At 25.5% G+C, this 12,345-nt stretch overlaps 1 protein-coding gene across 1 annotated transcript in view; it reads right to left on the bottom strand.

The window, feature by feature from the left end:
• Window positions 1-12,345, bottom strand: part of LOC129965662 (drebrin-like protein) — a 19,781-nt gene extending 7,436 nt beyond the window's left edge. Inside the window, exons 1-9 of the mRNA XM_056079759.1 lie at window positions 11,854-12,345; window positions 11,601-11,656; window positions 9,755-9,867; window positions 7,273-7,347; window positions 6,239-6,376; window positions 5,265-5,342; window positions 5,033-5,119; window positions 2,354-2,479; window positions 2,185-2,265 (exon numbers count right to left, since the gene is read on the bottom strand). Of these exons, the coding sequence (XP_055935734.1) occupies window positions 2,185-2,265; window positions 2,354-2,479; window positions 5,033-5,119; window positions 5,265-5,342; window positions 6,239-6,376; window positions 7,273-7,347; window positions 9,755-9,867; window positions 11,601-11,656; window positions 11,854-11,936 (837 nt within the window). The 5' untranslated portion in view covers window positions 11,937-12,345. The remainder of the gene's footprint in view (window positions 1-2,184; window positions 2,266-2,353; window positions 2,480-5,032; window positions 5,120-5,264; window positions 5,343-6,238; window positions 6,377-7,272; window positions 7,348-9,754; window positions 9,868-11,600; window positions 11,657-11,853) is intronic.

The following is a 12,345-nucleotide window of genomic DNA, read 5'->3' as shown; positions in this document are numbered from 1 at the left end:
TAAAATATTCCATATTTTCTTCGCAACGTTTTAACATAAATTATGTCTTCAGCAAGCATCGGAATTAGATTAAGAAGTGTTTATTTTTTTTCAAAATTCCTAGAAAATGTATAGATTAGATTATTTTAAATTGCATTAATATTAATAGTTAAAATAATAAAATTGTAAAATAAACGCCGAAAATATTTATTCAATAACTTTAATTTCATTTTTAGATAAAGTTTGAGATAATTTCAAAAAGTTCGGGATAGACAAGGCAATCTGAAATCATTGTAATAAAATGTTGAGCTGCAAAGGATCATCTACGAGCAATCTACATAATCATTTGAAAGCAGTTCATAAAATAATTGTCGGATATAATATAATTGTTTAATTTCTTGAAGACCCTGAAGAAAAACTTACAAATCCAAAGACACTGAAAGCTGAATTTTCATTATTTGAACAAACAAATAAAAGAACAAAAAAACTTAGATTTGTAATTTGATGCCAAACTCAGTAACTAGTGAACGAGTATTTTCAATTTCAGACAATATTGTGTCTAAAATAAGAAGGAGACTTAGCCACCTTTCAGTGGATATTTTATGTTTTTTAAAATCCTATTTTCTTAGGAGAAATTAAAATTAGTGAAAATAATATAAATATTATTTGAAATTTTTGTTTGAGTTTTCATTATTTTGAGTAAGTAATATGTATATGTAATCTTTAATTTTGTTTTTTATATTTTGACTTTGATATTGATTTCGTTTTTTTGTTATTTTATATAAATTAAAATAAAATAAAAAAATAGAACAGGGAAAAATATTTTATTTTTCCCTATTCAATTTTTTTTTTGACAAAAATTCAAAAACCGGATAAAACCGGTTTTTTTTAGAAATATCGAATTTGAGAACTGGTTTTTCAAAAAGTCGGGTTTCGTATAAACCCTACTGTGTATGACAACAATTCCAATAAACTTAAAGCCTTTTTAAAATTATGTTACATTGGTGATACAGTTTTTATTAAAAGAAATTTTTTTTACACTATTGAATATGGACAGCCAAAGAAAGTATTTGCAACTTGTTATGCTTCATTGCTTTAAAAAAAGGTGAGATTGGTGCTGTACAAGGACTATCCACAATTGGTTTAAGAGACTTAGAGCTAGCAATCTTGACTTGAAAGTTCTAGATCACCATGACTGCCCAGCAAAATGATTGAAAATTTTATCAAAACCATGCACACAGAAATAGTATGCACAAGCTTGAAGATGCTACTAACACAGAACAGTAGAACATAATCATCAGATCAGAATGGGATATGTTAATTGATATGAAGTTTAGGTCCTACACATAATGAATCATATCTCAATGAGCAAATCGTTTCTCTAGTGACATGAGAGGAGTCCTTTACTCAAGAAGTTTGCTACAGCGGGTGAGATTTGGTATGAAACTATGCATTGAAAATGCACTTGGGCTAAGGAAATACATCCTCGATTACAGCAAAGCCTGGATTCTATTCAGAGAAGGGGGGGGGGACAACAACTTTCATCCATTTGGAGGAACTAGAAATATTAGTATTATAAGCTGCCTTCCTCAAGCTGAAACCCTCAAATTTTCCAAATTTAGCAATCAACTTGATAATTTAATATCCAAAATAGCACAAAAGTGTCCAGAATTGATGAAGCAATGAAATTCATTGGCTGCTAGAGAAAAGCTGTTACATTTTAATTGAAACATTCAATTGCATTATTCTGACTACCAAATTTAACTTGTCTCTTGTTATTAAAAAAATTATCTCCTAAATAAACAGTTTTCAATTATTAAGTAAATTCAAAAATCCCCTTCAGGAATATTTTACAAGCAATCTCAGCATTTTTGAAAAGAGGATATAATAATGCTTTCTAAGGGATGGAAGTAGTGATAGAGTAAATCAATTCATATGTAATGTAATAAATTAATGTTAAACAACAAATATTGTGCATTAATTTCATATCAAAAAAGGAAAGAAACATACAGGACACCTTAATATATAAAATAAGCCACACCAATGCAATTTTAAGATATATCTCACATTAAGAATCTAAAAGACATAGTATCGCAGATTAATGTAAAACATGTATTTAAATAATATGTACATTTTGTTCTGTGATTTGATCAAGATATCTCAAAAAATGCAAACTGCAAACATGTAAATGTGATGATTACTTACATGACTTCTTTCTCTTCTCAAATTTTCACTTCTTGTTCTTCTAGCCTTTTCATCCTTAGCATCATCTTCTAACTGTTTTTCCTACATGAGTTAAACAAATAACATTAGTTTATCTTCATTTCAATGAGTTAAATCACACCAATAATAAATTGTAAAATTGTTAGTTTACCCATTGTTTTTTCTCTTGAGCAATATTTCTAGCAACATTATCAGCATTCCTTTCAGCTTCTCTCATTTTGTTTATGGATTGTGATCGCTCTTTCACCCACTCATCCCTAGCAACAGTATCTTTTATCTAAAAGAAAAGCAAAACTAAAATCAATAAGGAGAAAATAATACCAGTATTTAATATTTAGTTAATACTGTATTTTAAAAGCATAAAATAAATAAGCATTTGATTGTATAAAAACATTTAGTTTTCTTAAGAAAAATTAATTCTTACTAGAAGTTTGAAATGAAGCATAGGAATAATCTGAATTGTTTTTAATAGCATAGTTCTAATAATTTCGAAAGTCTGACGATAAAAATTGGCCATTATTTCACAGAATTTCAACAGCAGTGAAAAATAAAAACAAGTAACATTTGAACAAAGGGCATTTCTTTTCAAAATTATAAGCAAAATTATTTAGTGTTTAAAACAAAATGATTTGTATGGAAGTAACAATTTTAATATTACAAAATATTTTTAAAACAATAAAATACCAAATATGAGCAGATTTTTAGACTTCCGACAGTAAGTTGCATATTTTTAAGTGATAAATAATTTAATTTAAGATTACATACTTTGATAAGACAGAAAAAAATCAGTGTCTATATTATATATATACCTAAAGTAATGAGATCAGTGAAAGAAATAATTATCATTGGCTTTATTTTAGAATATTGATTTTTGAATTATAAATGTGATATTTCAGTTTATTCTGATTTAAAAAATTTTAATTTGTATTAACTTGAAAGTTAAAGGATACAGATGATTATTGTTAATATATTTTGAAGTCATAACTTTTAAATCAAACAAAATCGATAGGGTAGTTGACTTTGAGGGACTGTGTTGAACTCTTCCAACAAAGAAGACCTACAGTGCAGTAGTGTTTTGAGATTTCTTACAAAATTATAGGGAAATGCAGGGCAATTGAGTAATGTTGGCAAATCCAAGCACCACAAACTTACATATGAAATAAAAAATAGGGAAATTGATGCAAGGCTAGAGAATTTTGTGATTTTTTTTAATAAATACAATTAAGTAGTAATTATAAGTTTTATTTAAAAAATAAGGATGGTGGAGGATTGGTAACCATTGATGAGTTAACTAGGCATCTAAAATTTGCTAAATTAGTGTATGGTTTTAACTGGGAACTCAACCCTGATTCTTTTCCGCTCATAGTAAAAGTGTAATGAAGTATTTTTTAGATTTCTCTTGAAAATGGAAGTGATTAGGAACAAGCAACCTTTAATGTCATATCCAGTGGTCAGGAGATTTCACATGATATGCCAAGACTAGAGCAATGGTTAGAGTTGGAAGAAAATATCTTTGCTACCCTAAACATTTTAAATACATTGATACATATAAATAACTCTACATCTCATTTATTTCATATTATATAGTACCAAAAATGATATTTTTTTCTAAAATCTACCATTAGTTTCAGTGACTTTCATGGCGTTAAACTATATATTATGAAATATTTCTTGTTTTTGATGCAAGATAAATTAAACACACTTAAGATTAAATAGACAATAGTGAATATTTCTAATATATATACTATGTACATCTCTTTTTATAAATTGCTTTCTTCTTCCAACTCTGTTTTTATCCCTTCAAATAATTCATATTTAATAAAATTAAGGAACAAATAACACTAAGTGACAAGGAATTAAACTACTCTTAAGAAGAATAAAAGAAAAAAAAATGTACAATAAAATCTGCCGTCATATAAAGTAAAAGAATCTGCAACATGACGTTTTTAACACAAAATGAGATACACGAACACACTTAATGAGAAAATTTCATGAGGCATGAGAAAATTTCTTCTCATAATAATAGAAAAAGTGCTTATTATTGCTTTACAATTGTTGCAAGTGTTTATTATAGCACCAATTGTTGCAATAAAATTCAAACCGTTTTCACTGTTTATATAAGTATATAACAGTGTATTTCTCTTCTATTTAGAAAAGTAAGATTATATCCTAATACATTTCCTTTTACGAAATCAATTTTTTCAGTGAAATTAGCACACAATTTCCCTTGAGATAATAAGTATATTACAAAATATGTGCAACAATATCAAATATTTTAGTTGCTGATTTTTAATTCAGATTAACATGTTGCTGATATTGCATGTGCTGTGCTATTTTAATATCACTATGTTTTCTTTAGAGGCATTCATGCAGCTAGTAAACAAGAAAAGTAACAGGGAGGCAAATTGCAGGGATCAAATATCACAATTTGTAATTAAAAAACTCTTAGTTGTAAGACAATGATAACTAATATATAGGTTCCAATGAAATTTTAAAAAATCAATATTCTTTAAAAACAGGGTGGTTGCCAAAGAAGTTAGTAATTAAAAAAGCCATAAAAATTACTGATTATTCAGCATTTGTATTTCCCTTCTCTGCAGTTACTGTTAATAAATGGCCATATGTTTTACAATTAAAAGTGATAATATGTAGATAAGTTTATGATTAATTCTGCATTTTCATTTATGTTTCATATTAAGTTAAACGATATTTTAAAATAATTTTGAGAGCCAATGAGAGTAGACACATGAAGACATAAAAATTAAATACAGAATTGTTGAATAAATATTAGATTATAATCTGAAAACCAAAAATTCAAAACAATACATACTTCTCTTTCTTTCCTTTCTTCTTCTAATTTCTTTCTTTCGTCTTCAGCTTTCTTTTTTTCCTCTACAATTCTTCTCTTTTCTTCTTCCTACAATGTAAATAAAATCATTCTTCATTTCATAAAAATATTGAACACATTTTGTAAAATATTCAAAAAATTCAAATGTTAAATAATTGCAAAATGTGCTTAAATATTCAAAATCCTTTCACATAGAAAAAAATAATTAATGTACCTGTTCCTTCATCCAGAATTTTTCTCTTTCAACTGGGTTGATTTCTCTAGTTGGCATAATTCGTTTGTATACACTACCCTAAATTAAAAATCCAGTTTAATTTAATGCACAAACAAAAATTATTATATATAGATATTTAAGAAAATCTTTGAAGTGAATTTGATTGTAATTTTAAAACAACAACAACTTAATTCCCAATTTTTTAAAAGTATTATAATAAAAATTTTTTAATTACTTTATCATTTTAGGCAAGATAAATTGTTTAGTATGCTACAGCTAAGGATTTTTATAGATGCAAACATACATATGTATATTTACAAAAAGCAAACATAGCATATGCATATTTACAAAAAACATACATATTTAACAGAGTAATATTACACACTAAAACCATTTTTGATAATTTAATGCACAAACAAAAATTATCATACATAGATATTTAAGAAAATCTTTAAAGTGAAATTGCTTGTAATATTTAAAAAAAAAATTAAAAAAAACTTAATTCCCACTTTTTAAAAGTATTATAATCAAAAATGTTTAATTACTTTATCATTTTCGAGAAGAAAAATTGTTCAGTATGTTACACTAAGGATTTTTATAGATGCAAACATACATATGAATATTTACAAAAAGCAAAAATAGCTAACTCAGTAATATTATGCACTTAAATCATTTTTGTTTGGCATTTAAACAAAGTCTTCAAGCAAAAATCAATACATTTCAGATAAGACAGGAAACTTTGTTTTGAGATATTAACCTAGAGGGCTATATTGAATTTTATATTTATTCATTTACATTATATTAAAAATCTTAAATTTTTAAAAATCTGATGAACTTTTTAGTAATAGCAATAATGACTGATTAATTTTTATAATATAAATATGTATTTGAAAGGGATTTTTTTTAAAAAAAAAATCAATAAAGAAAAATGTATGATAAAAGTTTTTGTAAAACCATTTTGAAAATATACTCACCACTGGAGTCATATTTTCTACTGGATCAGATCGTTCTTTGAAATTAAATTTTGAAGCAGATGCCTTGGCAACTTTTTCTAAAACTAAAGATGGTTCAACATCTTCTTCCATTCTTGCATTGATTGTAACATGAGAACCCTAATAAATAAAATAAAAATAAATATTCTTTTCCACAATTATTGAATTATTTTTTATATATAAGTAATAAAGTTATAAAATATCACAGTTAAAAATATAAATGCTACAATATGTAAAAATGATAAAATTTAGAAATAATTTGTCTTTGGTATAAACCTCTTAAATAACTATAAAAATGATTTGTATTTAATCCTATTTCTATATTATTAGACTGCAGAATTTATATTTTGCTACAGCAAATGATTCTAAATATTTCATTGAAAAGTATAGAATATAAATAATATAAAATTAACAACGTTTACAACAGTTTGAAAAGAATCAGACAAATTGCAATATAAATCAAAACATAATTGATAGTATGACACAAGAAGAAATGTGAAATGTGTTATTAATGAAGAATAACAAACAAAGTTACGCTGAAATAAATTTATCGAACAATGAGAATATCCTGTTGTAGAAGATGTTCAAAATAAACAAAGGTTAATTGTGAAATACCAAGTTGCATAATAACTCTAAAACACAATGCTAACAGTAAGCTATGTGATAACTTGGAATATATGATATAAACATATTCTTATTCATCCATCAACAGCCCACATACTCTAAATTTATATCTTTCATCTCAGCATTACTGCAAAATTCTTTCCTATATTTGTTAACTGGAATAAAGATAGACAATTCATTTTAGGCCAATTCAATCTAGCATGACACAATATTTCTATTAATATATGTACCAAGTAAAAATGATTAAACCAATTAATTTTAATAAGCCTGTCCTACCTGAAACTTTGTTAGAACACTTTGGAATAATTCCATATACACTATTTGTACTTTTAAAACTTATGTGGATATATGTATTATGTAAAAATATCAAAATTTTATAAAAGTTTTCAAACCTTGAAGAAATTGGATATGTCAAGTACATGATTAGCACATGCCCCTTTGCGATTCAGAGGAGCACCCTCTCCTTGCTAAAAGTAGAAAAAAGAAAATTGTTAAATAATTTATAGATAAAAAGTTTATCTTTTACTATTAGTTTAACATCTAATGACTAAAACATTAAAATATTTTTTAAAGTTGAAGAAACATATATTTTCACTTTTCTTAGTAGTAGTTATTACAAATCTAATCTACTCTACTGACTGTGAAAATCTTAGTTATGAGTTCTATCTGGTTTCTTTAGAAATATCTTAACCTGTATTCTCTTTAGAAACCACAGAAATAAAAATTGCAACATATAAAAAAAAAACATATAATTTGTTAATGACATTCTATGGCTAAGTAACTAATGAATTTCAAACATTTGATAGTTTGCATGCGTGCATATAAAATCGTCATAGGAATCTGAAGAAATCTTCATTAATCATTTCATTAATTTTTTTATTTTAATTTAAATTTGCACTAAGTTTTCAAATACATATAAAATAATGGCCCGAAGAATTGATTTAGAATCAAATTGCACTTGAATACTTCATTCAAACATATTTTTAGAAAATCCGACATATTTTTCAAGCTTAAAATCTTTTTTCTATGTTGGTAATACATTAAAATTGTGAAAGGGGGGGGGGAGGACTATATGAAAAGTCAGTAGATATAGAATGATTATTTTTAGAGAAATTATTTACATGTGCATACATACACATGCATTCACCAATCATACTAACATTTATCAATTCAATTTTTTTAAAGCTTTTAAGTGTTTTATAATAAAACATTTAATCACATTAATCATTCATTAAGTATAAGACTTGCTTCCTGTTGAATTCTTTCTTAGGATAAAAATCAGTGTAATCACAAAACGTTCATCTAATAATTAAAAACATAAATTCAATCTAAAATAGATTTATTTCTTATCCATCTTAAAAGTTATATATATATATCATAGATTCTAACAATAATCTCAGATAGTCATAAGCTCCACAGTCTGAGTACCTGTGCTACTTGTATATTGAAACTTCCAATTTGATTTACATACAATTATGAGATAGCTTATTAAAACATTTACAGCATTTTCTTTTAAAGAAAATATACGATATAAATCAAAAAGCAATATTCTCAAAAGGATCATCAAGCAAAACTCTTATTAATTTGAAAAAAAAAAAAAAAGATAATTGTTCAGTTTTATTGGAAATAACTTTAAATGCTTTTATTCACTATCCTGAAATGAAATTACATTTCTTTACATTTCTAAATTTGATGCTTAAAACACATACTAAGTAGTACACATGCTTCACTGACTGAACCTTATTTCTATCCCAAGTTCTTCTATATTTAAAGTCAGCAAACAATATTCTGCATTTGGGCCAACAATCTGTCACTAAAATATCTGAGCATCCTACATACCACTCATTCAGATATTAAATGAAAATTAATTTATGATTTGTCAAATTTTTAATCTTAAATTCTTAATAAATTCATCAATTCAATAAAATATTTTTAATTGAATTGATTGGTTCATCTCTTCAATTAAATATTTTTTAACGTGGATTCAATATGTAACCAAGTTAATTATTAATCCAAACAAGTCACAAAAAATTAACAACCAAATGTATTTTCAATTATTCAGTAAGTTGGAATTCAATATAAAGAGAAAATCATTAAAAATAAAGCAAGTAGAGAGAAACGAAAGGTTAGGAAAAGAAATTAGCATTTAAACAATAATCTGCAAATGGCTATAATATTGCTTGCCCTTATTTATTACTGTTTATGATTATAGTAATAGCTCAATTATTTTCACACTGTGATAAATTTGTAACAGCATAAAATAGTATACAATTCATAACATTTGTTTCAAATGAAACAATTATATTTTTGGAACTTATGACATGAGGAACTTATGAACCGACAGGATGGGCAGGGGAATCTCTTGAGACAAAACTAAAAAACTTCCAAAATTGTGTAAATGTTGCTCAGCAATAGAATTTGTCAAATTAATTACAATTTTATTTGAATGATTATTGGTTTCAATAATTGGTCTTAATATACATCTTTAATTTCAAGCTGTTTTATTTCAATTAATATTAAAACACCAGAATTTTCTGGTTTAATAAAGAATCAGACAATTAGATTCAAAAAGTTATTTAATATTTAATAACAATTTTTTTATAAGAATTGATATTCCTTTATTTGCATTACATATACTGACAAGTTCAAGTAAATCTTACATTAGGGTTCAAATTTTGACAAAAAATTAAAACTTGCCATTTAAGTACATAAATAATAAAGAAGACACGTTATTTAAATTTGTTAAATCCAATAGAAGTTAAATAACTTTATATCACAACATAAATTACAAATTTTAAAATCTAGGAGTAAGAATTTTACAACATAATTGCCATTTACAATACAAATATTTTTTTAAAAAGCAAGGGAACTTACCCAATTTATAAAAACAAATTTTGGAAGTCCAGTATTAGGACAAATAACTTTACAAAAGGCATACATAACTTTGCCACTGTTGAGTTCATCTATTAATTCCTCCAAACCACCATCTGAAAGAAATATATAATTTCTTTTGTGATTGCATATTAATGTGTCAAATGCAGAATAAATCACCAAATTCACAATCTATTATACTCTTTGATAAAAAATTTTTTTTATCATATCCTTTCCTACCAAATACCCTAATACTACACAAATACTCTCATTATATATTAATACTCTTTTTTTCTTATTGCTACATAAGACATATTTTCCATTTTAAATAATTTTTTAAAAAAATAGGTTGATTATGATCTAAACATATTTGAATTTCCATTCTCTTGTATATACATCTCAAATTTTTAAACTTTAGAATCATTAATCTTTACTGAACATTATTTTAAACCAAACATATCATTCAGCGATGAAGTATATGAATAAAAATACAACAGAATATATAATAACCTAGCAAATTGCAGTCTAGAAATAGTGTGAAAATTGTAATATTATTTATTTATATTAAAAAAAACCTTCAAGTGAGATTCAACAGTAAGAAACTCATTCGATATTCATAAACAAAAGAATACATGAAAGACTACACTAGCAGCAACTGAAATCTTTTATTCTAAACATATGGGAGGGAAGAAGAAAAAAAAGAAGCATTTTTTTTTTTGTGTGTGTGTGTGTGTGTGTGTATTGTGAAAATTATCATTAAGAGGAATTTCAGATTTTGTTTAGCCTATATCTAAAGGATTAATAAATGTTTTTATAAGCTGATATTATACGAGATATTTAAGTTACATAAAAATCAATGATTAGTTAATTATTCATATAATTGGGATATACAAGATAATATGTATAACACAGTATGAAATCAATTCATATTTTAAAAAATTATACTAAGCATATTTAGTATGATTTAAAATCCCCACTTTTAATAATTTGATATAAAAGAAAACAGTATGCTACAATTTATTAATTAAAAATACCAATAAACTATATGATATAAAAGCTTCAAAAACAACATAAAATATACTTTAAGTACTGTTTAACCCTTTATTTGCTGAATTATGTTGCCATCAATTTTTCAACTTCATTTTTGCACTAGTAGTTAACTTTTCTTGCAAAATAATCCCATGGAACCCAATAAAAATATTTTAATTAATAGAAATATCTTAATTTAATTATTAATTAAATATTTTTAATTCCTACTTTCAGCCTATATTAACTTCTTGCTACTTGGGTTACATTCGCCATGTACTTAAGAATACCTTCAGCAAAAATTGTCATATTACGAAAATATAAGCCAGATTTAAATGGTACTTTTAAGTACCGTCAGTAAATAAAGGGTTAAAGTGCATGTCCCATTTGACATACTAATATTTTAAAAATAAAAAAAATATTAAACTGTTTAAACTAACTAATTAAATTTACTTAACTAAAGATTACAATTTATGCAAAACTTTTTGCAAGTTGTATTTTTATAACATAATCAAACTAATTCAACATTTGAAATTTTTGATGAATGAATATTAACAAAGTTAAGCATGCAGAAATTGATCATTGAAGAATGGCAGTAAATACAAAACATTATTTTTAATATCAATTTAAAATATGTGTCAAATAGTCTAAAACAAATGAAAACTACAGAATTAAATTAAAATATTGATCTAATGAAATCAGTGAAGTTTACTAAAATACAATATACAGAAGAAACTAGTTTACATGGTTATTTATTTATTTCCTTTAATTCAGATACATTATAATATAAATATTTTAATATTAGTTTGACGAAAGACCTTACCTCCAGTTCCCACAACACATAAATCATTAGACTGCTTCTCATAACCAAACAGAGCCCTGAAAAAATTCAAATAAATTCAGAGTAAATACAGATATCGTCTAATATCTTACTCAATAAAAACATGACTAGTGATAAATACATGCAAAAAAACTGCTAATATTTCATCAAAATTGGATCAAAAACACGTTTTACGTTTGAATATTTTCATGCATGAAATACTGTGTTCTGAATAACAAATAATGATATGATTTACCAATCTGTAGGGGACTTTTCATCTACAACATCTTTCCAGGCTTGTAATAAGGCAGTTTTATGCTTTGCTAAATTAACGGACATATTAATTAATTACGTTCGACAAATGTGAATTAAAATGCAATACAAACAGGAAACCGAATTTTGACAAATGACGTCATGCAACCGCAATCAAGATTCTTCTTTTAAACATCTGTAGTTATAAAATACATTAGCTTTTGTTCTTCGAGATTGAAAATAGCAGTCTAACAATAAAGAATAATATAGCGATTAATAATTTCGAGTATCGTCAATGTCAAGGTAAGAAAACGCATGGAAACAACACCAAATCGCAAAACCTGTACGATAGGAAATTCCCGACACTTGAATATCCGGTGAATCGCCCGTTTGGCGACTTTTATATATTTAGTTAGCTTCTCTTAAGTAGATAACAATAAATATCTGTTTTGAACTGATACGTATTGAGATATCTGATAATAGAATAACATCATAG

This window comes from Argiope bruennichi, chromosome 4, assembly GCF_947563725.1.
Source record: "Argiope bruennichi chromosome 4, qqArgBrue1.1, whole genome shotgun sequence".
Lineage (NCBI taxonomy): Eukaryota > Metazoa > Arthropoda > Arachnida > Araneae > Araneidae > Argiope > Argiope bruennichi.
Note: the sequence above shows the minus strand (reverse complement) of the source record. Positions and strands in the feature narration are given on the sequence as shown.